The 27,945-nt window shown below is 40.2% G+C and overlaps 1 protein-coding gene across 2 annotated transcripts; it reads right to left on the bottom strand.

The window, feature by feature from the left end:
- Positions 1-22: 22 nt before the first annotated feature.
- On the bottom strand, positions 23-27,945 carry LOC110074044 (uncharacterized). Of its 2 annotated transcripts, XM_072994170.2 has the most exons (9): positions 27,760-27,945; positions 22,605-22,732; positions 20,210-20,362; positions 18,625-18,780; positions 17,579-17,725; positions 7,737-7,778; positions 5,635-5,781; positions 3,418-3,567; positions 23-2,889 (listed from the first exon to the last, which is right to left on the bottom strand). In XM_072994170.2, the coding sequence occupies exons 2-9, from the start codon at positions 22,684-22,686 to the stop codon at positions 2,882-2,884; spliced, it is 885 nt and encodes a 294-aa protein (XP_072850271.2). In that variant the 5' UTR covers positions 22,687-22,732; positions 27,760-27,945; the 3' UTR covers positions 23-2,881. The 2 variants fall into 2 exon arrangements, with proteins under 2 accessions (XP_072850271.2, XP_072850272.2); XM_072994171.2 differs by lacking the exons at positions 23-2,889; positions 3,418-3,567; positions 5,635-5,781; positions 7,737-7,778 and adding an exon at positions 16,322-16,675 and having other exon boundaries at positions 27,760-27,943.

Genomic DNA, 27,945 nt, shown 5'->3' with positions numbered 1-27,945 from the left:
AGTGGGAAAGCACACAGCTGAGGGGCAGAGCTCTCTTTGAAATCCAAGGCTGGAAGAAATGATTGGATAGACATACAATCACCTCAGAAAAGTCCCTACAAGACACAATAAGCCATAGACAACATGCATGACTGCAAAAAAAAAAAAAAACTCTTAACATGGGCACCATAGAACTGGGAGTGATGCAGAATAAACAGAAATGTTCCAAAAAAATCATGGCTGGACGTGAAGGGCCAGGTTTCTCTGCTTTAAGTAGGTTTCAGAAAGGGGGCTGCTGACTCATGTTAGAGGTGCAGCATTTGGATTTAATCACTGGTGGTGTGGAGTGGAATGTCTCACCTAATGTTGTTGGAGAAAGGCTTGCTGGTCATTCTGCATCCCACTCACCCACCCAACACATTGTTTCTTTTTGCCTGGAATGGAGGCTTCTTTTCTTTTTTGTTGGATGATGGAAGATAGCCTGAATTGTCAACTAGAGCCAAAAAAAGGACACTTAACAACACCCAAACTTTAAGCAACATTTCCCTCTAACTAAAAGGTAATACTAAATTTCATCCCAGCTTCTCTGATATGGGGTTTGTTGTGTTTTTGTATGACTTTCAAAAACATGGAAAGACTGCCTCAGTTGTCTCCCTGCAACATTAACGTATTTTTGGCTATAGTTAAAGGCTATTTCTAACATCTGTTTCTAATCTAAGAGAACAGTGTAAAAGAGCTGATGGGATGAATTGGCCATTTATGCCCAAAAACCTAAATGGAGAGGTAACTCCCTGGAAAGGACACTCCCTGAACCCGCAATGGATTTTTTCATGATTATTTTTTGCTGCCACAGGGAGTCAAAGTCTGAACCCCAGGAATGTAAAATAGCTTGCATGCACGTACATGAATTGCAGGTTTCCACCCCAAAATAGAGTATCAATGTGAAGTTACTGGAGGAGAGGGTAGGGGAACTAATATCAGAGAAGTCCTCTTCAAGTGCATTTTGAACTGGGTAAGAGCTGTGGTTTCAACAAGCCATCTTCATAGACTATTGCCCTAATCTAGCATTACAGTTGTGAGGAGGGAGCCAAGAACATGCATGACAACCTGTCTCTTCCACTTCTAACCCCCGCCCCCAATTTTACCAGAAAAGGTCTGAAGAGAAGCTCTAATCATATTCACCTGAATGAGAACCTCCAGGCAATCCAAAGCCCTGTGAAGGAGGACCGCTTGAGCAAACATCCCTCTCTCCTTCTCCACAATTACAGACTATAACACTCAAATAGGGCTTATGGCAAGCTTGTCACTGCATTCATTCTTCCTCCCGCATGAGTACAATTCCTTGGGCAGCTCTTGCTCACCATCCTTTGCTCTCCTAGAGGGACTGACTGAATGACTGCCAAGAGGACAGATGATTTTTAAAAAAAGATCCAGCACTCTAGCTGGTAAACATCTGTGTTGTCTTTCCAACCCTGTGGTTCTTAGTTAGAGAACAAGGCTTCAGTTATAGGATTTGTAGAGCAGCGGCCAGGAGACTTCAAGCAGTTTTTAAGGGCTTTTCATTTATTATTATTTTTCTTGTTGAGAGTCTCTTTTGCTTACTGTGATTTGATTCCACTGATAACAGTTTAGTCATAGGCCATGTTTTTGCTGAATAACTACTAGAGGTGGATATAATAATACTGGTATCCAACCAATGGAATTTGCCATTCCAGTAAAATGAATAAGTAAAGTCTTATGCTGTATTATCCATTGGTAGAAGTCAATTCTGCCAGAAGAAATGTCCTCTGCCATCAGATCTCCCACAAGTCGTCAAGGAGAATTTCTCCTTCCATCTCCCCCCCCCCACCCCCCAGTCCTTTCCATTACGTGAAGCTGTGAACCCAAGTCTATGGCCTGTTCTGTCCCAACCTTCCTGGGCAAACATTGAGAGTTTGCATGAGCTTTACAAGGAGAGGAAAAACCTCTTCTCAAATCAGGGACAACACTGCTTCCATCAGCTGATAGACATGGTTGCATCCTGGCTCATCTGCACAATTGAAAGTGCTGGGCCTAAGCTTTGGGAGCCCAAAATTCTTAGGATCAGGAGAATTGGGGAAGCACCTTTTCCCACACCAAAGGGACAGTGCCTGGATCATCCTCAATGGTAATTGTTTGAATCCCACCAGTTTTGGAAGAGGCGTGCCTAGATAGTGGCCTAAGATGAAGTGACCTTTCCCTAGTACCTGTGCTATGTTGTTGTGCCTCAAGAGAGATGCAAAGGAGTTGTCCATGGAGTCAAGGATCACGATGGCCAAGTCAGCTGTCCCACAAGACATGCCAGCATGCACAACAGGATAAGGTGCTGATTCAGCACAGGCAAAGCCCTAACTGAGCTGCTTCAAGCTGACTCCAGTCTTCCACTTCTTCCCAATCTGTCAATATGGTCCTGATTCTGAGTGGCTGAAAAGCCAGGCTTCCCGTAATAGTCTGAGTTGCAACTAGTTAAGTTTCTTATCTCCAGCAACATCTTCAATGGATGCTAGAGTTGACTGCTGTATATGACTACCGCAGAATGACTACCGCATCGCAAATAGGATTATTAAAACAGAATAATAATTTTATTGTTTTTGAATAGTGAACAAGCAGTGAGTTAGTGGAAAGAACAAAACTGGTGTTTTACAAGGCAATCATATATGTAGCTACTCAAAAGGAAACATATTTGAGCTCAAGAGCATTTACTCTTACATAGCTGGGCGTAAGATTTTGGCCTGAGTCAGTGTAAGGAGGTATGAACGTAAAGCAAATAGACATGATAATCAAATCTGTTACAGCACAATGTATGGCATAATGCTTTGTTGCTTGAATGATTCTATTGACAGAGACATTCCTTGTGAAAATCTTCATCTTCCAAAGGTTCATTCTAGCACTCTGAAATGTAGAGAGAAACAAAAAGGCATATGAGAAACAAGGTCTTTCTCTCCTACTTCATTCACATAAAAAGGTTAACTAAAAACTACCCCAAAGGAAGACCAATTGCACACGTGTATTGTTAAATTCTTCAGCACAGCAGTCTCTTGCTTTGCATCCTCATGTTGGTTTGGGTCAATGTAGTTTAAGGTGGTGTATATTAGAGGCTCATTTCACACACTAGCAAGGTTATGCTCAAAATCCTCTTTACATTTTGGCAGATGAGCTACTGGTTGATAGCTAGTAGCCACGAGTCAGAAGCTTGAAACCAGTTTTTTAAAAAAAGCTTTTATATAATAGAGCAAATACCTGTACCTCACTTCCTAAGCCACTCAATAAACACGGAAGAGAAGCACACACAAACAGCATTTGACATCAACTAATATAAATGACATAATAAGAATAAGAAATGAATAATAGCATGTGTTCTAGTACCACAAGGGGGGGTTGTATTTATCCAACAGAAGAAAAATACGTTTGTTGGGTTACCTTCTTCTACATAGGTATGAAAGAAACACCATGGAACAGCAGGTGGTTTGGACTCAAAACAACATCCTCTCTTCTCACATTCATCAGCAGAGATTCCAGGGAAGCCACAGTTCTGTCTGACTTTGACTTCTGAAGGACATACCTTTTTATCTATTGCGGGGGGGGGGGAGGAAAGAGGGAATCTTAAGATGAATAGAACTAGTCACAATTTCAAAATTTGGTCACTGATTTGAAAAATGGCTGCTGATGAGAGAAGTCACATTCAGGCATTACAAGGTAAAGGCTGCAGCTATGGTGGGGACAAGAACATGCATGCATGGACATCCTACCACAACACCCCCTCTCTCCAATATCCATCAGGTTCTTGCATGTTCAACATAAAGTTCTGAAGCAGCCCTTGCAAATGCATTCAGCTGCATGTGCTCATCGCCCTTCTACAATCTGCAGCCCTGCCTTATCAGGACTGTTGATTGTGGAAATGCTATCAACCAATTCACTAGACATTGACATTGGGTGGGAAAGACCTTGGAGGATTATGTATACCCCACAACCCCACCATGATCAGAGCTATAATGGCTGAATAAATCTAGACAGGAAAGCAGGGGGAGAGGAGGGGTGAGAGGGAGAGAAGTGTTTGAATATGTACATATTTATATATTTCTGTTTCTGTGTATCTACACAAAGCAAATCCATAATCCCTGATTAATCTGTTTTATATAAATGATTCTCTCTCTTAGAAATATATGCCTTTTCAGACAACCATCTCAGCAATGAACTGTCCATGTAGATTATTAAATATAATTTGGGTTATATTCTGTGGATGTGACTATGCAGTAACAGAACCTCGGTGCTGCATTTGACATCCATATATGTCCTCTTTCCATGTCTGTCACTGATGGAGGAAAGAATATCTTACATGACCTCTGACAGCAATGTTCCAGAATTTCCTCAAGGGTCTTGAGGCCACCAATGTAGTTGTGTGTAAATGTGTTTGCAAAAGCCTAGCTGATCATCTTAATAACATCTATAGCCTGAGCTTGTAGATTTGTATCATTGATAAGGGACTGAAACAGCCATGGAGCCTTAGAACTAGATCAGTTCTGCGCGGACCATTTCAGTAATACTTCTGTTGCATCACTGAAATTGCTCATGCCTCAACCCACATTTCACACAACTGAAATACTATTTGTACTTTCTGGACTGGAGCAATAAACTGAAATTTCTGGGTTTCATATTGGACACCACATCCTGAAGCTGTGGTATGAAATGGCCATTTGACTTCTGCAAACGTAGACTTTGCATCCATTTGTTTTTGCTCGATAGTGCTTCATAGGTGTTTATTATGAACCAAAATGAATTCATTCTCTCAGGAACTGGCATAAATATAGACAAGTCATTAATTATATTGGGCATGAGTCCAGTGACTAAGAAACAGTCATCTGGTCTAAGTTGGAAAAAGTTACTTTTTGGAGTTTAGCTATATCACGCTAGAGTGTATATGATGTAATCCAAAAACTGGGTCTTCCCCTCAACCCAAGTTCTGGTTCTATCAGGCTTTGCTTTCTTGTGCAGTTATTTTTTTTACATTCATTGGGCAGCAATACCTACCATACCTGTGAGAAGCCTATTAATAAGGATTTTACCATTTGAGGTTGTTGGGTGTGTTTTTTTCCCCTTTGACTCCAACTGCCTGAATTCTCCAAGAATACTCGAAGCAGAATTTATAGGGGTTCTAACCCAAAGATCCACACCTAAAAACATCTACCTTTCACTCACCTGAAAAAGGGCCTAGTTCAGAGGTTGGATGGTCTAGTCCAGACTCCGTTCCTGTTGTGAATGTCCAAAAAAGGAAGCTGCTAGAGTGTTTCCTGGGAGTGGTGGATCTTCAGGAAGCACAATCCATAGCGCCTAAAAGGCAGCAAGACGAACAACAGGAAGGAAGGCCTGAGACAGCCATGGAATCTCAGAGGTGGGACCTTCTTCAGGAGAATGAAATATAGGTGTCTGTAGATTAGGACTGTGAGCTGGAACCCCCAGAATCCTGCCTGAGGAATTCTTGGGAAGTTCTGGGAATTAGAGAACAAAAACAAAACAGAACAAATGGCACATCCTTGCCTATTAAATAATTTATTTCTAGAAGGGGAATGTATTCATCTGTCTAACCTTCAGTTCCTCTGTTTTGGGGAAAAATTAGGGATGTTTCATAAAATACATTACATTGTGGAGGAGATGGAGTAAAACACCAGGGCACTCCTGGGACTTCTGAACTGAAGCAGCATCCGTTGTTTCTGCATTGCTCAGCATTGATTCCAGGAGGTCCACAGTTTGTCCTTGCTTTGGGATCTACATGGCATCTACACTCCGCTGTTGAGAACAGAAATCATGGTTAGCTCTTCTTACATTCTCTTAAAATACCATGTTGGCAAATCATTCTAAGGCTGATACATACCATGCTCTTTCCATCTATTTCTGTGCCACTTGAGGCTCTCCCCCCCCCCCCCAATACCTGTGCTGTGCTTAACAGTGGCTATCTCACCCAGCCCGAGATATTTTGTTTCCTGAGATAGTGGACAAAATAACCCCATTCCACAGAAACAAACTGAACTAGCAGCTGAAAGAACAGTGGCAAAGAGATAGTATCTTCTACTACCACCACCTACCAGAGAGAAGCAAGCTACTTTAGGAAGTGCACTGCAGATACTGCAGGATGGCCAGGAGATTCAGGAGGCATTGTTATGAGCCAGCTGTGGCAATTGCCTTCCTCTGCCTAATGGTAGAGCTGGCCGTGGTAGCTCTTCTCAGTGCATTACCACCCTCAAGCATATCTCATTAGATTAGCATTATTTTCTGACATTGCTATGTCCTCAGTCATCCATTCACCTTCATGCTGCACGGCTGAAGCAGTTCCTCAATGCCGAATTAGTTTAGCAGCCTTTGTCCCTCATACTTCACTGTTGGCACAGTAATCCACAGAGCAGGGATATTAAGAGCTTCACTGCTTTACCATAAGCCTCCTAGGGTTCAGCTATCCAGCATAATCTAAGGTCGCACAACCTCTAAGACAGGGGTCTCAAACTCAATTTACCTGGGGGCCACTGGAGGCAGAGTCTGGGTGAGATTTTCCGCCAAGTGGAGCAAGAGCCCGAGGAAGCTCCCCAGGAGTTTCCTTACCCCGGCTGGGCCTCTGAGGAGGAGGAGGAGAAAGAGGGGCGTGCAAGCCCTTGTCGCCAGCCACGACCCCCTCCAGCTCCTTCTTCACTACCAACACCAGCAGCAGGACGAAGAAGCGGAGAAGGGAGGCAGTGCTGGCAACCGCCTAGCGGGGTGGAGGCACGACATTTTTTTTAAAAGCCTCACAGAATCGCCTTGCCAAAGGAGAAAAGCCCCCATCGGTACCCGTGAAATTAAACAACAGGGTGGGCCCCCACAGACACACACAGAGACACACACACACACACAGAGAGAGAGATAGGTTCAGCAACCTTCCTCTTAGGGGCCCCTTCAAAAAAAAAGCACACTCGGGCAGGCAGGCGGGCAGGCTCCTGTTCCAGATGGAGGGTGCAAGAGGCGCTGTCTTGGGAGGCAGCTGGCGAGCGAGGAGAGGCTTTTTTTGACTCTTGACAGCAGAGGATGGTGGGCGCTTCGGGGGGGCAGGCAAGGTGGGGGCCACAAACTATCATCTGGCAGGCCGCAAATGGCCCCTGGGCCACATGTTTGAGACCCCTGCTCTAAGAGCACATAAGCTTCCAACCTGATCTAAGAGCACACGATGTGCCGTGTCTCACAGGCTGATCTTTGGAAGGTCTCTGCTGAGCCTGCACAATCAATGTTCAACTCCCAATATCAGTCCAGAGAAGACAGCTGATTCCTGTGCATCAGCACTGAGACTCAGGATTGATCGCATGATCACTACAGATGAAGCCATGACTTCATTTGGAGGATAAAACTCCTGGGCAGCAGGATGTATGCAGTCCTTGGAGTGCCAGATTGCTGATGGACCCCCTTGCCTTTTGCTAATGGTCCCTTAGCAACCATGATGTGAAATCTACAAGGAGTGGTACTTTCCAATTAAAACTGGGAAGAGCTAGGTATGGAACTTCTGGATTTTATTATGGGCTTCCCATCTTTCCTTACATTTCACAACAGCATGGTCCTCCTTCTGCAGACCCCTGCGTACAAGGTCTGCCTTCAAAACATAATGTTTTCACTTGAGCTGCAAATGTTCCTGCTTGTAATACTGTAGTACTGCAAATACCTAAAGCTTTTCCCTGAGATTATGCTGCTAGAAAGAACTGAAGGTCAAGGGTATCAGTACTTACGTGGTGCTGTCTTCGCTTCTATTATTGTGCTGAGTCCTAAAACTAAAATGAACGAGAGTAACCAGATCCCTTTCTGATCCATGGTTGCTTCCAATCCTTGGAAAGAAAGGCTCTAAATTGAGAATAGTATCACATACCAATTTATACCTTAATTATTGTTTGCCTACATCATTCAGGTATTGATTTAGAGATTCACTCCACCTTAAGTATCACTCTTAATTTGCATAGAAAATATTATAAAGTTTCCCCCATGTCTGGATTGGTGATATCTGGGAGGTAAGTGCAAAGAGGAAGTGATAAACAGTGTTTGTCCACCACTCTGATAACCTTGGTTGGGACATGAGCCAGCATTCTAGATCTCTAAGCGGCTTTGTGCAGTAGACATCTCAGAAAGCAAAAAGAACATAAGGGAATTTCCTTGGAAAATCTCTACTTCTCATTTGTATCACATCTCAACTCTACATTATACATGGCAACAGGGCAAATTCATCCAATTCACCTTTCAAGGCAACGTTTCCTAACTTTCCTAGCTTGTTATTTTAATATTCTATCTTGTGGTGTTTTTAATTGTAACTATTGTGTTGTTTTAAATGCCTGTGAGCCATCTTGAGTGCCCTATGGGGACAAATACAGCATGATAGATAGATAGATAGATAGATAGATAGATAGATAGATAGATAGATAGATAGATAGATAGATAGATAGATAGATAGATAGATAGATAGATTGATTGATTGATTGATTGATTGATTGATTGATTGATTGATTGATTGATTTTGGTGACACTCCAGCCCTGGGTCTTGCCTGGATCCCTGACAGAATTTATGTATTTCCAGATTTCCAGTAATGGAGAAATTCAAATCTTTAAATACTTGAGGGAAGGTGTAATTTAAGTTCTCCCCACATGTACCATTCTGGCAATGCTGCAAAGGCCAGCAGATAGTGAAGTTTGCACCAGTATACCAGCAAATAAAATGAAGAGGAATGAAGGGGGAGAGCAAGACAAGCGGAGGGGAAGACAGAGCCCACTACATTAATCCTGACTCAGCCATTCAAAGCTGGCACAAAAAGAATGCAAGCACGCGTCCACAATCACACTGTCACACATTCTAGCAGTGTAAAGTTTAGTAAACTAAGCTGGAGAAGAAAAGAAAAATAGAAAGTTCTAGAGCTGGAATCTGAGCTGTCAAATTCAAGTGTTTCACTATACCCTACACTTGCCTGGCATGGCTAGAGAAGCACCTGCCAGAGAATATTTATTTATTTTCTCTTTCTCTTTTTTTCTTCTGTTTTATCCCCTGTACATATAGAGATCTATTCAGCTGTAGTCACTTTTTATATATTTATTGAAAGCTAATAAAAATGTTTTTTTAGAAAATACCCTTGATTCAGTCCCTTATCATACACTTGTCTGAAGACCATGCATATCCTGGTAGGAGTTGTACTGTCATGTTTTTTCCTGTGGATTCTAGCCCTCTCCTTAACCTTCTACTTACATTCTGATTTCCTCTGCTTCAATTCCACCTTTTCTCTTATTTCTCAGAATTAACTTCTTCTCTCTTTCCACTACATACTTTTTATATGTTTCTGTATAGGTAAAATATAGAGAGGGGACAGTCCAAGCTAAATTGATCTGTGTAACCAACCTTTTCTTCTGTATCAAAGTTGTATATTTCACAGCCTTACATAGTTCATAATAAAGCAACACTTCTGCTATTCAAATCATAGGTAAAGGTAAAGGTTCCCCTTGACATTTAGTTCAGTCGTGTCTGACTCTAGGGTGCAGTGCTCATCCCCATTTCCAAGCCATAGAGCCAGCGTTTCTAGTTTCCGTGGTCACGTGGCCAGCATGACTAGACACAAAATGCCATTGCCTTCCCTCTGACATGGTACCTATTTATCTACTTGCATTTTTACATGCTTTCGAACTGCTAGGTTGACAGGAGCTGGGACAAGTAACGGGAGCTCACTCCATCATGGATTCTACCTTATGACTGCTGGTCTTCTGACCTTGCAGCATAGAGGCTTCTGCGGTTAACCCGCAGTGCCAACACGTCCCCTATGATTCAAATCATAGTCTTGTATTAAATGCTGTAAGCATAATGTGCGACCTCCCTATGGTGTACTTCATCTTGAGGTCCAGAATCGATATTCATATGGATCGAGTAAGTACTTGTATACACTGGATCATTGGGCATAAGTGTGATCAGGGACTCGGTCAACATAACAGCACAGTTCAAGGGGGGGGGGAAGGGGGAACCTTGGATAATCCCTATCACCAGTTCAAAAATGCGACCAGGCAACTCTGAATATGAAAATCCCAAAAGGAATTCTGAACCCAGAAGTCCAAGGAAGACCAAACCTATCACTGCATTTGCTTTACTCATACATTTTTTCTTGTGTTCCCCAATTAAGACCTTGAGCTTTTCTGAACTTAGTAATACAGTAACTTGTAATTAACCCTTTTAATAAAATGTCGCATTACCATTGTGATAACTTTGTTTGGTCTATGGTGTAACGTTTGGGTTACTTTTATTGTTAGAGGAGCAATTAATTAATTAATTAATTAATTAATTAATTAACAAGGTAAGTAAAAGGTAACTCATTTGGGGTTTAAAAACTAAAACTGTTAATTAATTGTTTTTTAAAAAAATAATTTCCCTATTAATATCAGTCTGTGTGATACAGGATCATGGCATACCAAAAGTGACAGGGAAAAAAAGCCATTAAAAACATGAATGAAAAAAATATATTAAAAATTGCATATATTTTTTTTAAATTGAAAAGTGAAATTCTTTGTTTTATGGATGGCAGCCAAGGGTGGAGAAGGTCTGTGATATGTGTCATAGCTTTACAGCTCATTCATAGAGATCATTTATCTAGACAATTGTAAAATACTTTATTCTTCTTATCAGTGAATTATCACTTTCTAGGTGTGTACATGTTCTTTACTATGTTGACATCTCTATGACTGAAGTCAATGGAATATGTAAATATAGGACGGTATCTCCAACATGCAGTTTAATCTGACTAGCCTGTTTACCTTTTGAAAACACAGAATAGCTAACCTTTTTCAATATTGATTAGCTTTGGTTTTAGTTTGTGAGGGTCAGCTTGTCTATATCATCTCAAGTTAAGGTTAGAGAACCTCATTACAAGGCTTAAATGTCACCCACAAGAGCAGGAGTTCATTCACTTACTTCTTTTCCAGACTGATACACAGTTTTCCGAAAGCAGCACCCTCCTGCCTTCCACATAGGGCAAACTGTACCGTTTTAGTGCAAAAGCTACTGTGTTTCCCCGAAAATAAGACAGTCTTATATTAATTTTTGTTCCAAAAAACTCATTAGGGCTTATTTTTAGGGCATCTTTCATTTATTACATGTACAACAATCTACATTTACTGTATTCAAATACAGTCATGTCATCATCTTCTGGTTGCTGCACAATGGTGGAGGGCGGGGTTTCCACTTATTTTTGGGGTAGGGCTTAAGAGGACCCTGAAAAATCATACTAGGGCTTATTTTCAGGTTAGGTCTTATTTTCAGGGAAACAGAGTAGTACAAACAAATGTGACGTCAAAATTAGCCATATAATTTTTTTAAAAAAAATTAAAGTGAAAGAACACACACTTTAGCCTCCCATCAGACCCCACAGGAGCTGTTGTGATGCTAGATAACAAAACCTTAAAAGGACACAAGGGACAGGAAAGGAGAGAGACGGATGCATTACAATTCATTAAGAAGTTCTAGATGTATCAGAAGCTGTTTGAAAAGGGACAATAGATTCTTATCTCATCGCTTACATAAACTGGCTTTGATAGTGTCAGGATGTTTGTTTTCTCAGCTGCAGTCTTGTAAATGGCCAGTGAGAATGATGTGGTTGAAGGTCTGAAGAAGTGGACTTGTCCATGAAAGCTCACATTAAAGTATAACAGTCTTTTTGGGTTTTTCTTCATTTTTGTTTTGTTTTTGCCTGACAATGTGAATGTACTGTCAGTATCTTAGGCATTTAATTTTCCTTTGACCTCTTATATATATCTCCAGCCCAGGGTGGTGTAGGAGACAGAGTGATGGACGCCTAGGTTTGAATGTATGCTCAACCACAGAGGCTCACTGGGGGCATGGAACTGAAAGACACTACTCCTTAAATACCCCACTTCTCTTGAGAGCACTATTAGAGTTGCTATAGGTTGGTTCTGACTTAATAGCACATAACAGCAGCAACTATACAACTCCAACCAAACTGTGTGCATCTTATGCACTGAAGTATATAACTGAAGTTCTGGCTAATAGAACATCATTGAGTTATAGGTGCGTGTGTGCGTTTGTGCCTGTATAGACAGATACACACAGACACAGACACCCCCCATAACTCACTGATGTATTTATATATTTATTGATTTATATATATACAGTGGTGCCTCGCATAACGTTTGCTTCGTTTAACGTTTTTTTCGCTTAACGTTTATTTTTTCAGAGTCAGATTGTGCTTCGTATAACGTTTTTCCCTATGGGCGATTTTCGCATAGCGTTTTTGGGACCATGCTTCGCTTAACGTTTTTTGTTTTAGGTCCCCTGCTTCACTTAACGATGTTTTTGTTTTCAATTTAAAAAGTGTCTTAGAAGGGTCCAAAACGGTTCTAAATGCTTGGATTCGTTAGAGGACCCCTTAAGTCATGTGCAAACCTGATTTGGCTTTGATCTGACGTTTCGTTAATTTTTTGTGAATTTTTGTTTTTTGGCCCATAGGAACCAATGGACCTGTCAAAATCTGACAGCTCCATGCTTTCCTATGGGGGAGAAAACAATTTACAAAAAATTAACGAAAGTTCAGATCAAAGCCAAATCAGGTTTGCACACAACTTAGGGGGTCCTCTAACAAACCCAAGAATTTAGAACAGTTGCTGAGTCTTCATTAATTTTTTGTGAATTTTTTCTTCCCCCATAGGAAATAATGGAGCTGTCAGATTTTGACAGCTGTCAAAAGTTGGGGGGAAAAAATTCACCATTAATTAACGAAAAGTCAGATCAAAGCCAAATTAACTTTTGCATCCGTTTTAGAGGGTGCAGAAGCTAATCCAAGCATTTAAAACCATTTTTGACCCTTTTATGACACACTTAATTTTGCAAAAATTGACTTCGCAAAGCCATTGAAACGTATTGAGTCAGCTACAATACATTCCAATGGAGGATACATTGTATCGTATAACGATGTTTCCTATGGGTTTTTTCGCTTAAGGACGGCAATCCGTGCCTATTGGAACGGATTAACCGGTTTCCAATGCATCTCTATGGGAAATGGTGTTTCGCATAACGATGTTTCGCATAACGTTTTTTTTTTGGAACCAATTAAAAACGTTATGCGAGGCACCACTGTATATATAAATTAATAAATATATAAAAATTTACATATATATATATATATATATATATATATATATATATATATATATATATATATATATATATATATATATATATATATATATATATATATATATGTATGTATGTATATGTATATGTATATGTATATGTATATGTATATGTATATGTATATGTATGTATATATGTATATGTATATGTATATGTATGTATATATGTATGTATATGTATATATAATTTATTAATTTAATTTATATAAATTTTCTATACATATACAAATAGATAAATAGATATAGATAGAGATATATAGAGAGAGATCGAGAGATATCGATATATAGATATAAATATATATATCTATATATATCTATATATATAGATATCTATATCTATCTATATATGTATATAAAATGTATATATAATGTATATAAATATATATAAATGTATATATTATATATATATTTGTATATGAAGATACTGACAGTATATACATTATATATATGTAATGTTTTTAAATGGATTGTTGTATGTATGTATGTATGTATGTATGTATGTATGTATGTATGTATGTATGTATGTATGTATGTATGTATGTATGTATGTATATGAACATACTGACAGTATACAGTGGTGCCTCGCATAGCGAGGTTAATCCATTCCGGATTAACCCTCGCTATGGGAAACATTGCTCAACGGAACGAAAAAACCCATTGAAACGCATTAAACTTGGTTTAATGCGTTCCAATGGGCCCCAAAACTCACAGTTGAGCGAAGCTCCTCCATAGGGGTGGCCATTTTCGCACCCTCAGTAAGTGAGGGCACGGCGCGAAAAGTTCCGGCGGCCATTTTGGAACCGCCAATCAGCTGTTCCACGCGGCTTCACTATGCGAAAATCGTTAAGTGAACCGCTTAACGATCATCGCACAGCGAAAAAACCCCATAGGGGCCATCGCTGAGCGAATGCTCCAGCAATGGCCCGGACCCCCTCGCTATGCGAATTCATCGCTCAACGGAGCAATCGCTAAGCAAGACACCACTGTATACATTATATATATATATATATATATGTAACGTTTTTAAATGGATTATTGCATCTTGTTGCATTGAATGTGTTTTGGTGTTGCTTATGTTCTTTGGTATTGTATTCAGTAATCCTTTTAGTATTGTATACTCATTGTTACTAATCTTAAATGCTGTCTTGTAATTGTTGTAAGCCATTTTGGGTCCATTTTAAGGAGAAAGCCAGGTTATAAATAAATAAATAAATAAATAAATAAATAAATAAATAAATAAATAAATAAATAAATAAATAAATAAATAATGGGAGGCTCAAATGTTAAGGGTCTCAAGATCTGCTTATCACAGGGCTTGCCCCTGACACTTCAGCTTCTTGCATCTGCAAAGCCTGAGTAAAATCCCCCCTTCCTTGAGCTAGTGCTGGCTTGAATGACATAATTCACTGACAATACAACTGCATGTTGTTTTGTTGGTACTACAGAATATATAAGTTATACTCTTTTTAAAACTCAGTTGTTATTAATTATGGGGCTAAAGCCTTATAAAACAAATGACACCACTGTTTCCCTTCTCTTCTTGCTTATTATTAAACAAACTGTTTAAAGTGACATTCATCCTTTTCTCCTTTTACACTATTCTGTAAAACCTTCTATTGCACAATAAATTATTAATCTCATTTAATGCAGGTTTCTACATCTTTTTATATCTCTTTGTTAATTAAAAATATAGGTGAAACACAACACAAGCAGCACTCCTTTTTTAAACTGTTCCTTCTGTTTTGCATAGTGTAAGGGTTTGGGTGTTTACAGTGTCTATTATTTATTTTTTCTCACAAAAACTGGCACAAAACTGAATGAGCTGCTTCTGCCTTGTTATCTTATCAGTTCTGTGTTCCGAAAACGTATAAGTATTTTAGTTTTGTAATATAAACTATCTTCACAGAGTACTTTTCCGATTGTACTTTCACTTTTAAGACATCTCTCTGAGCATCTTTTAAAAGAACTTTTCATTTTTAGGGCAACACCTCTACACTCGATTTTTTGAACTTTAATAAGGGTACAGAACTGAAATCTGGTTCCTGGACATTTGGCCTCATCCATTGTGCTTTCCTTTACCACTCCCAAGAAGATCATCATTCATTCTCTAAAGTCAGCTTGCTGCTTCATATTTGCATCCTACTAAACTTCAATCCACATTTTAACAATGTAAAATGTGCAGTATTAGTTATTGTATTTTTCCGAGTATAAAACAACACTTTTCCCTAAAATCATTAGAGGAAAAATTGAGGGTCGTTTTATACATGGAAGGAGGCGGAGGCAAAGGAGCAGCTACGCCCGGCTGCCCATTGACTGCTGCTGCCAGATCGCCTCCTCCAGTGCCACTCGCAGGCAGGGGACAAGGCGGTGATGTGATCTGGAGGTGAGCCCTGGCAGGAGGAGGAGGCGACTGGATGGTGGCGGCAGCAGTCAATGGGCAGCCACCAGAGGCGGCCGAGTGCAGCTGCTCCTTTGCCTCTGTCTCTGCCTCCTGCTGCTGCTGTTGCTGCCTCCGCCGCCAGATTGCCTCCTCCAGCGCCACTCGCGGGCTCCCTTCCAAGAGGGGACAAGGCAGCGACATGATCGGGCGATGGAGACAGCAGCAGCAGGAGACGGAGGCGGAGCTGCCTGCCCCTCATGGCTGCCCATTGACTGCTCCTCCAAGGGACAAAATTAGGTGGTCGTCGTATTCATTGGAGGCTTGTATATACAGAAAAATACGGTACTTTAATACTCCACCTTTTTTAGGTATGTTGAAGGCAGGATAAATGACTTTCTTTCTCCTCATCTTATTTGCACAACAACCCCGCGAGGCAGGTTATGTTAAGAGAAAGAGAATGGCCCAAAGTCATTGAAGGAATATGATAGTACAATGGAGAGTTGAATATAGATCTACATCTGGAGCTCCACACATGTCAATATAGTGATCAGGAAATTGGCTGAAACACACTAAATCCGTCATAGATTAACTTGCTCCACATTCTAACTGCACAGATGCAGGATCTCACCTTTAAGGCTAGTCACTGATGCTGGACTTATTTTAGCTGTGTGAAAATATGCTTCAAATGTCCAGCCAGTCTCTTGCTATGACTAGGTCTGAGGCAAAAGTTGTTCTTACAGAAGAAATGTGAAGTGAAGTCGGACAATTAAAGAATGTTAAAATGCCAGATAATTTAATTGAATACACAGTAGATGAGCATCAATCAATCATGCTGATTAAACATATGAGAATCAGAACACCTGGAGGAAAAGACATCAGGAGGAAAAAACGTCGCCCTTCATTCTGTGAAGCATCTTCCTCAGTTAGTCCAACAGTCTTCCTGATTGGTTTTTCACAGTGAAAAATTGCCTTTCTGTGCTGAAGGTTCAAAGCACCACGGAACATTTTTGGCATACTGGTAATGTTCATAGCAGCATCCTCTCCTCAAGCAATCATCAGTAGAGATGCCAGGATACCCACATGGCACTCTTTTTTTGGGAGCCATTCCACACATCTTGGCAAGTCCTTAAACATTAAGAGAGTTTATAAAGGGCTGTGATGTGTTGCAACTTAAAAAAAATATCAGTGGGTAACCAGTAAAACAGCATCTACCCCACTATGTAAGCAAAATGAGAGAGACTGACAACATTAAGGCAAAATAGTCAGAAAAGAGATCAGTCATACTTGTTATGTTATTCACTATTAGTTGGTTTATCACAGTAGTTCCTATCCCTGGGTAGCCCAGGTGTTCTTGGGCTGCAGTTCCCAGAAGCCTTCACCACCAGTTGTGCTGGCTGGGCTTTCTGGGAATTGCAGACTACTGGTTTATCATAAACTAACTAAAGCTGGGTGGAAAGACAGGGGAAGTAATCCCTCACCCTGCTGTCTTTACAAAGGCAGCAGGAGGGGGGAATCGCTTCAGTCAGGCTTGCCCAAAGGGAAGCCCTCCCCACTGGTCTTTGCAAAAGCTAGGCTACCATAACAGAAAACGTGGTTCCGGCAGTCTAGCTTCTGTTTCAGCAAAGGCAGGAGCAGAGCAGGAGGAGGCAGCAGGACAAGGTAAGCAGAAGTGAGAAGGGGTTGGGGGCAGGCTTTGGGGGCAGGGGGCTCAGCTTTTTTTAAAGTCAGCCCCACGGGCTGTCTTTAAAAAAAAAGACCCAACAAGGAAATTCATAGGTTGTGGGTCGTCAACACTAACAACCCACAAACCAAGATGGACTGCCATTTTGGTGGTTTGTCCCCATCTCTAATCACAACAGGCAAAGGATGTACTACAGCTCCTTGCAGTACCTTGTATTGTCATCCCTGTTGAGTGAAAATGTGACAGGAATAGGTGATCATGTCTTCATATTGCTCTCTCTGCACTTTGCCCCTGTTCTACTTAAGATACATCTTTTCTCACAAACAAATACTGTAATGTATTGTTACCTGGGTCAGAAAGAGGGTGAAAGCACCACCGAGTACTAACAACATATGAATTGAAACAACATCCTTTTGCTTGGCATTCTTCAGCAGTGATGCTTGGGTATCCACAGTCTTCCCTTGCACTCCTGTCCATTACACACTGTCGGGAAACTGTTCAGAAAAGTAAGCCATTATGAGTCCTATTTTTCCTTTATTTTCACTAAATCCATCTCTGTCTTTCTCTGTACCTCTCTCTCTCTTCCTTCCTTCCTTCCTTCCTTCCTTCCTTCCTTCCTTCCTTCCTTCCTTCCTTCCTTCCTTCCTTCCTTCCTTCCTTCCTTCCTTCCTTCCTTCCTTCCTTCCTTCCTTCCTTCCTTCCTTCCTTCCTTCCTTAGGGATAAGCATAGGATGTGTGTGTCCCTTTAGAAGAAATGTTATATAGAATTCTTTGTCTCTCCAAATGTTTTAGACATAATAATATAATAATATTAGAAGTGCAGTACTTGAAGGGACCCTATGGGTCATCAAGTCCAACACGCACAGAGGGATATAGAACTAACAAACTCTTCTACCTAAACCACTGAGCAGCATTTCACTTCAAGTCCTAGAAGCCCCAGCCAGCATGTGCCATGATAAGTATCAAATATCTAGAGAGCTAAAGGTTCCCCATTTAAGCTTGACTAGAAAGATATAACCATTCATCATGCAATTCTCATATATTCTTCTCATCAAGGTGATAGGAATCTTCATTTGGATTCACTAAAATACTGTACAGAAAAAGTAGGAATGATTCCTACCCAGAGGTAATCTGAAAAGTTAATAGTGCAGTCTAGGCTTCGTTTGCCATTAAGGGGATACAGGGAGGGGATAAGCCCCCTTCTCCATCAGCTTGGTCTTAGGCATAATGTCTGCATTTTTAATGATGATATTGATTTTCTGACAGTAGCTGCTTTTCTAATATTACCATACCGTTATGAAACTAATATGTGCATGAATTAAACCATGATTTATTTGTTTATGTATTTTTTGGTCCTTAGAAAAATCATAGAACATTTTTTAAAAGACATTACCGTTGTTTACTGGTGGATGGAAACATACTGGTGCACCAGAAGCTGTGGGATCAAAGCAGCATCCAATTCTTTGGCACCGTTTACGAGTAATCCCTTGGTAGCCGCAGTCCAGCCTTGCTTCTGGTTCGATCGTTTTCTTTGCATAATGAAGAGAAGCTATCAAAAACATTGCCCAGGTCACTTTGCGTATCTGCCTTTCAGTTTGTAATCAAAGCTAAGATCAAAATAGATTGAATTTTTGTCAGAGAGTAGACCATGGTCAGTAAACATCTCCAGATGTTATATTGCAACTCCCTGGTCAGCACAGCCAGCGAAGAAGCTGAAGTCTGACAATGCATTTTGCCCACCCTTTGATTAGCTCTGTTGAAAACAAAAGGGCTGAAGTATGACTAAATCTGGATCTTATTCAATGCTGCTTTCTAGCTAGGATGAGGAGTAATCCACTGGTCAAATTATATCAACTGTAAACCAGATATATCACAGACATTGGCTTGGGTCCAAGCTATCTCAAGGACTTTATAAGCCTGCTCCAGTTTTAAGATAATCAGGAAAGACCTTTCTCTCAGTTCCAGTACCTTCATAGATGTGTTTAGTGGTGACACAGGAAAGGGCCTTCTCTGTCACTGCTCCCAGACTCTGGAACTCTCTCCCACGGTAGGCCAGATTGGCCCCATCTTTGCTGTCCTTCCACAAGCAAAGACCTTTTTCTCTTCAGACAGCTTTTCCCTTACTGACTGACTGTCTGAGAGGATTTTTTTAAAAATAGATTGCTGTGCCTTGTTGCTTTTAAATATGTTGTTAGGATTGATTTTATTTACTGTTTTTAAAAAAATTCTAATTCTTTTAAAATATTTGTATACATACTGTTTTAGCTATTAAATATTCTCTTTTTAATGATGTAAGCCACCTTGGGTTCTTTTTTAAGGAGAAGGGTGGGGTAAAACAATTTAAGAAAAACAAAAAAGTAAATAAAAATAAAATATTTGAGGCTGATTTTAAAATAATACAGATGAACTGGCTCCCATTATGTGAATACCATGCTTCTTCCTGACAAGGGGTCCATGCAACTGTTGTAAAGCTCTTCCCATGGAACAGGTCAGCCATACTGAATGTCACTGCAGCAGTATCTTATTTTCTAGGTGTTGGAATGAAAACTGTCTGCAGAACAGAATATTGGACTATTAGCTTGCATTGATAAAACAAGTGAAAACCATGTCATGACCTCTTTATAGCAAAGTTACCCTTTTCTACACATTTCACCAATTGCTTAGCAATGAAATATATCATGTGGGGTTCGTATGAATATAGTGCTGGAAATTAAATGTTGTCTCTTAAAATCATCTGGAAAAGACCTTTGAATCCTTTTTATCTCAGTTGGAAAGGAACATTTGGCTGGGAAGATCTTCTTTACTTCCCTACAGCTGTGAATGTGGTGGAGTCAAATTTCTGCAGGAATGTTCAATTTTCCCCCCAAAAGATTTTTAAGCACCTTGAAAGCATAATTCATACTTGGCAGGCTTGGGCCATGTAGTCCACCTAGTAGTGATGGTACTTCCTATCTCTGCCCACCTCTCATTTTTATTACCTCTTTGTCCAGAAGGTACAAAACACCATGGGACATCAGGGACCGTTGCATCAAAGCAACATCCATTTGCCGTGCATTCCTCTGCAGTGATGCCTACAGAAGCATAATTACAGTTCCTTCGGTCTTTGGGATCCATGAGACATTGACATGCATCTGTTTGGAAGACAGAAAACGTGAGCTGTAGCCTGCAGCCTCTGCTGGGAATTACTTCTGTGAGCTCAGCTGCAATAATGTCTGTGTTGTGAAGCATTTTTCAGTTCTCTCTTGCTTTACAGTAATTTGTTCTATTTCGGGGTGGGATATACTAGCATGAAAAATAACAGTTGCCAGTGATTTCATACTTGGGGCAAGCAATATTTAACTTATTAATATCAAGGTTGCATTCACCATATTTTACTACAGCAGAAATTTCTGAGGGGTAGTCTGTTAATTATGCCATGGGCTGAGTATATGGTAAAATGTGGACGGGAAACCTCTCCAGATGTTGTTGCTCTTTAATACAAACACACCCCAAAAGCCCCAGTCATTGATAAGGGATGATGTACTTAGATCGGCAACACCATGAAAGTCAGATTTTCTGCTGCACTATAGTGAAAGCCAGAGAGTTCCAGGAAAACATCTGTTTCTGCTTCATTGACTGTGCTGGAGCACAGCAAACTATGGCAAATTCTTAAAGAAATGGGAGTGCCTGACCACCTAATCTATCTTCTGGGAAATCTATATGCGGGACAAGAAGCAACAGTTAGAACTGGATATGGAACAACTGATTGGTTCAAAATTTGGAAAGGAGTACAACACGGCTGTATATTGTCTCCCTGCTTATTTAACTTATATGCAGAATACACCATGTGAAATGCTGGACTGAATGAATCCCAAACCAGAATTAAGATTGCTGGAAGAAATATCAGCAACCTCCAATATTCAGATGATACCACTCTGATGGCAGAAAGTGAGGACGACTTAAAGAACCTCTTAATGAGGGTGAAAGAGGAGAGTGCAAAAAATGGTCTGAAGCTCAACATAAAAAAAAAACCAAGATCATAGCCACTGGGCCTAAGAGGAGGATATGGAGGCAGTGACAGATTTTACCTTCTTGGGCTCCATTATCACTGCAGATGGTGAGAGCAGTCACAAAATTAAAAGACAACTGCTTCTTGGGAGGAAAGCAATGATAAACCTAGACAACATCTTAAAAAGCAGCAACATCACCTTGCCAACAAAGGTCCACATAGTCAAAGCTATGGTTTTTCAGTAGCAATGTATGGAAGTGAGAGCTGGACCATAAAGAAGGCCAACTGCTGAAGAATTGATGCTTTTGAATTGTGGTGCTGGAGGAGGCTCTTGAGAGTCTCCTGGACTGCAAGGAGATCAAACCTATCCATTCTGAAGGAAATCAACCCCGAGTGCTCACTGGAAGGACAGATCCTGAAGCTGAGGCTCCAGTACTTTGGCCATCTCATGAGAAGAGAAGACTGTTGGGAAAGTGTGACGGCAAGAGGAGAAGGGGAGAACAGAGGATGAGGTGGCTGGACAGTGTCATCAAAGCTACCAACATGAATTTGACTCAACTCTGGGAGGTAGTGGAAGACAGGAGGGCCTGGCATGCTCTGGTCCATGGGGTCACAAAGAGTCAGACGCGACTTGACAACTAAACAACAACATAGTGAAACAATCAGTAATCACATAATTTCTTTGCTTAGTTTTAGAATCTAGTTCTGTGAATAGTCCTTTTATCCATTTCTAACTAGTTGAGCTTTATAATGAGAGTGAGAATAAGCAAATCCAGTCTGTAAATAACTGGAGCTTCACATCCTGCAAAGTAAGGCTAGATATTATGTACACCATCTGTGTTTCAAACAGACCAACAGAGACTCTTGGCCAAAATCCTGTTGTTTAGAATACTAAATTACACTCAAGTAGTCCAAGTGAATCAGTGGGGATTAAGTACTGTAAGTGATTTTCTGCAGACGTTCCTTTGATTCAAATGGGCCTGCACTCACTGTAACTTACTGTGCTAAAGTCAGTCACAGACAGAGCAGGCCAATTTGAATCTATGAAAAGTTGACTTGTCAAATCTTCAACAGATTCAATGGGCCTATTCTAGTGCAATTTACTATTCTAAGCAGCAGAATTTTGACCCTTGTCTTCCAACACTAAGGTTTTGCACATGTCAAATTCTGTCCAGAAGAACTGGGCTGTTCATCAACCGTGATAGTGATGGGAATTATCTACATGGACATACATAATATGCTGAAAAGGGAGAAAAATGAAGATTGCTTGCATTTTTATTTTTTAGTAACATTTTGACTGTTTCTTATATGAACAGTTAATGCATTCTTTCTTGTTGTTAATTTGCCTTGCTTTATTTATTAAATAATAAACTATATATACTTACAAGGTGGACGTCCTTCACTTTGGGGGCAGATATATCCTAAACACAGGGCAGTAGCCAACAACATGTATTTCTTGTATTCCATGCCTATATCCAGCTTGTGCACTTTAATTCTCTTCAAGAATACAACTCTGTAGGTAAATTAAACACATATATTAAATATGTCAAAATTTCACTCTGATTATAAGGTAAAAGGTAAAGGTTCCCCTTGACAATTTTTGTCCAGTCGTGTTCGACTCTAGGGGATGGTGCTCATCCCCGTTTCCAAGCCACAGAACCAGCGTTTTGTCCGAAGACAATCTTCCGTGGTCACATGGCCAGTGCGACTTAGACACGGAACGCTGTTACCTTCCAACCGGGGTGGTCCCTATTTATCTACTTGCATTTGCATGCTTTTGAACCGCTAGGTTGGTGGAAGCTGGGACAAGCAACCGGCACTCACTCCGTCGCGTGGATTCGATCTTACGACTGCTTGGTCTTCTGACCCTGCAGCACAGGCTTCTGCGGTTTAGCTCGCAGCACCACCACGTCCCTGATTATAAAGTTAATATTAAATCAACTAATTACTTTTATGATTTCTCTTATGACCTTGGCACTGAACTGAAAATGTAGCTCCTTTTGTCTCTACAGGACCAAACATTATCCTATGGTCGGGAGCCTAGCTACTTTCTTACATGATGCTGCAACAGGTACCATGCTGTAAAGATCAAGATTCTGAAAGTGGCCAGTGTATGTCCCAGAATAAACACATTCACCATATTTCAAAGCTTCCAAAGAGTGGAGTCATGGAGTCACACCCTGACACCCTTAGCCTATCTATTGAACCAGATAGGACCTTTTAGTGAATGGGCCATTTTGGACAGACAGTACAAACAGTCCCTTTCCTGCCCACATAACATAATTTCATTCCCTCTTTGCAATTTCATGAATCATGAAAGAAAAATATTTGCTTTACTTATAAAAATATTTTTTCAACATCTTCAAAACTGCAATATGGCCCACATTTGTCCTTTACTACCAACTCCCAAAAGATAGTTTTTTGCCATTTGAGGTTTGTGACCTGTGTAGGTTATACAAAGGCTTTAATGTTTAATTTTGTGTTTTTAACTGTTCAACTTTAAATTCCTTTAAGCATCTATTGTTTTAAAAAAATATACCGCTCTGTAATTCACCCTGAGATCCTGTGATATAAAGTGGGCTATAAACATTTTTAAATAAAATAAAATAATAAATATTTTTGTTTAATTTCCCAAAATCTTTCAACAATCGTCCATAAATGAAATGAAAAGGAAGTGAGATTTAACAGAGTTGAATTTGGAAGAAACAAAATCTAATGTTTTCCTCATAGGCTTGTGAATGCTTTGCTCTTAACATCTGGATTTGAATCTCTGTGAGGTCAACCGTCTTTATGGTATTAAAATAGTCTTTTTAAAATAGGACCCATCCTCATGTCTAACTGCTACACAGCAGAAGGTAGAACATAGTCCTCTGCGTACAGATAATAGCTTTATCTGTTGGATTTGGCCACTGCACATGGATAATAATTACAGGTATATCAATTCAATTCTGTAAGAACTCATTAACATTTGCAATGTTCCTCATATTGTTGACAGAAAGAGGTTGTGATTCTAAGAAAAAATGAGATGTGGGAGTGTCATGAGACCACTCTGAGCTTCAGCAGTGGATTCCACAGAGACCAGAGCATTCCCTGAAGACAGGGGAATTTCCTGAGAAGCAGCTACAATCTGAATCTCCACTAGGCTCCAGAGAAAGTTTACCATTTTCAAACAAAAAGCTGCCACCATCCCCTTCACAAAAAGGAGCAGAGCATTGAGTTTACACTTTACTAGAGCCCAAGGATCTCTTAACATGCTGTCAAAACTCATACAGTAGTTGTTGTCATTTGGCTAGTCATGAGATTTAGAAGCTGAGTTCCTATAATAGCAAGTTCCAGACCAAAGCTCTTTTTAAGGTTTATTTTAAAAGAAATAAAAGAATAAAAACAAATTAAAGATTATTCTTAGCTGAAAACCAGAAAGCAAGTCTTGCAAGCTTAGGGAAACAGTCACAAAATCAAAAGAACAGACTTGGAAAAAATAATCAACAGCCTTGAGCACTGCAAAGAAAGAACAGGCTTTGAACATTGGCAAAAGAAATTACACGCAAGAAAAACACAATCCTGCCTTGCGGCTAAGATCCTCCGTCTCTGCCCTCCACCTCTGCTTCTTCACAGTCCCAGGGCTGCTAATCTATCTTCAAGTTCCATCCTAAAATCCTTGAGTTCAAACAACAGACATGGCTGAAAGCCTTCCAGCTAAGCTGTTTCTTAGCCCATCTCTCTCTCTCCTTTCACTCTTCATCTCCCCCTCACTAAGGTTCCTCTCCACTAAATCCCTTTACTTTGTACTTCAAAGCTCAAGAGTGTAAAATCCTGCAGACACAAGTTCTGGAATGTATCTGTGAAGATTCTCAGTCATCCAGGCATGGTTATTTGGAAGTTAAGCCATGGCAACTGGACTTCTTTCTTGTTAGGCTGAAATGTTTCGCTACTTGGAGGAGCAGTGAAACGTTTCAACCTAACAAGAAAGAAGTCCAGTTGCCATGACTCTACTTCCAGTTAAAGTCCAGAATGGTAACTTTGATCTAATCCTTAAACCATTGTTTCTTTTCAGCTCTCAGTGGCTTTCTTGCCATTCAGGTGTGTTAATTATTCCTCAATTGTGTATATCAAGGCTTGCTCCCAGCCATCTGGCTTGCTTTAGAGATCAGAGGGACACACACATTTGCAGCCTGCTTGGTTTCTCTCTCTTGATATCGATGTCCCTACGATTGCCACTCTTCTTGTGAGAACTTCTGCTGAGGTAGGCCCTATCTATATATAGAAGTGAAGGGTAGCTGCATAGTCCACACAAAATAAAAAAAAATGCATTTGGACCTTTATATAGGGAATCAGAAATCATATCATTATACCAATGTGAGCGAGAGTCACGAAGTGTGCCGTCCTCCCAGAAGAATCAGCCAAAAGAGTACGAAGGATGTGCTGTGGGAGAACTTATTAAGATTGATGATGGAGAAATAGGGCGGAATAAAGCAGTTGAGGTGTTCTTAGCTGAGGGAAGACAGAAACAGAAGTAGGCGGAGCTGGATCTGATGAAATGGGATGAGATAAAAGAGGAGGAGGAGAAAGAGGAGGGACAGAAAGGGAAAGATGACAAGAGTGTGCAGACTGAAGGAACAGGAGAAACAAGGTACAGATTCATAAACTTAGTAAAAGAATTCCCCAATTTAAGAACAGGAGGGGGTCTGCTGCCAGACCCTCCCAGGGAGATAAAGAAAGACAGACGGAGGCAAGGAGCAGGATGGAATACAGGAGTGGTTTATCCTACAATGGATTTGGGGAAGAAGGAGATCCATTCTGGTGTCAGCAACTATCTCCCCCGGCTGGAAGGAAATTATGTGAAACATCCCTGTTGCGGGACAATGTGTGCGGTGTTGAGCGTCCCGGCACAGAGCAGAGTTTCTCCAAACATCCTTGGGATGAAGAGGGAATAAGGAAGCGAAGAAATACTGAGTTTGAGAAAGTTAAAAGTTATAAGAAGTTGCAGGAGGTGAACGAGTTGGATCCTTTTGGTTTAGGTGTTTTGGATGTTAAAATGAATAAAGAACTGTTGTTTGTACCGGATGCCTCTGCTCCTTCTGTTCTTCCCGCCGAAACCCCGGACCCACACTTACGAAAGAACCCAATCACAACCAATCTCTCTACAGGGATAAAGTACAATTAATATAGTCATGCACTTCCAAAAACTGGAATACATAACTGCAAAGCCCCTTGCAGCTTCCTGCATTTAGTGAGAAACTTAGACAAAATTTAAAAAAAAACACCCTTTTTTTCTCCTCAGAGCAAGATTTTTCTGTAGGAGATTTTCCTTTTCTCTCTCTTTGCTTCTTTTTCGACAAATTGCATGAGATTTCTTGGGTTCCATGTTATTCCCCCCCCCAAAAAAAAGAAACCTGCACAGAATTACCACTCCTGCACAAAATTCTCCAGAAAGGGCACTGATTTGCACAGAACGTTGCAATTTCCTGTGGAAAATAATATATGAAAATGAAGAAAGAAAGGGGGGGAATCCCTAAATAAACAAGAAAAATAAGACTGGAATAACATTTTTACAAGCAGCTAAGAAATCTTAGTGCAATGAAAAGTCCCAGTGAAAAATTTCAGCCTGAGGAGACTTGGAAAATTCCAGAGAATTAGATCCCACCCCAAAAATGTTCACAACCTTATTATTTACTATTAGTGAACTCATTCTTTTCATCCTGGTTCTTATATAGCCAAAACAGCAGCATTTGTGAATAACTGGAAGATTTGTAGAGTTACCCTCCTCCTCCCCAAATTCAAGGCTAAAAACCAAAAACAGACCCAGGAAGACTAACTAACCAAGCTTTCCTGGGCTTCTTTTTCTGGCTAAATGTTATATTACACTTCAGCCTGTTAGAAGTATCCCTGTTCTTTGGGACAATCTTTTACTCTCTGCTATCATGTGAATGCCTTTTGGATATTTAAGGTTGCTAGGCCTCGGAAGCCTTGCTGGATTTTCAAGGAATTTCTGTTTCCTCACTTTTTGCAGTAAAGAGACAAATATCAAGGAGAGCAGAGGTTGTGGAGGAGAGACTTTTATTTGATGTGCAAGGCAACTTTAAACCCTGAGTGGCCTTCTTTGTGCATTTCTATCTGGCCCAAGGATGTTCTGGCTGACTGTGTAGAAGTTTCTATGTAACAGTGCAGAGCAGTTACTCATCAAGTCGATGTACTGAATCCATCCTCTCTGCTATCCTTTATCATCTGATGTTTCGTGAATATATTTACAGAGTCTTTTGTTTATAGAAGCATGCAAGCCACACAGTTATGTGCAAGAATCCATGCAATGAACACTCATTATTATAACATTTTGATCTTGAGAGTCAATAACTGTAAAAAAATATACATGTTCAGGAAATTATTTTTCCTGTGGACATTTCAGAACAATGTAAAAAAATTATGAGACATATAATTTATAAAATGTGAGGCATATTTTAAGCATCATTTGAAATTGTATGGCATTTGACATAAAGACCACACAGAAAAAGTCAAAGAAACATGTAGAAGTTTTTCTCTTACTTGAATTGTTGAGATGTTAGAAATAAGTGGCTCAGTTCTGGTGCCTTCAGTCACAGATGATTAGGTAACACAGGACTTCCTGTTGTCTTCTATCCCAAAGATTATTTTATACATAATGGCTCTTCGTTTTCAGATCAGAATCTAATGGTTGGGATCTTACATCATGCTGGAGCTGAGCATACAAGC

This window comes from Pogona vitticeps, chromosome 3 (assembly GCF_051106095.1).
Source record: "Pogona vitticeps strain Pit_001003342236 chromosome 3, PviZW2.1, whole genome shotgun sequence".
NCBI lineage: Eukaryota > Metazoa > Chordata > Lepidosauria > Squamata > Agamidae > Pogona > Pogona vitticeps.
Note: the sequence above shows the minus strand (reverse complement) of the source record. Positions and strands in the feature narration are given on the sequence as shown.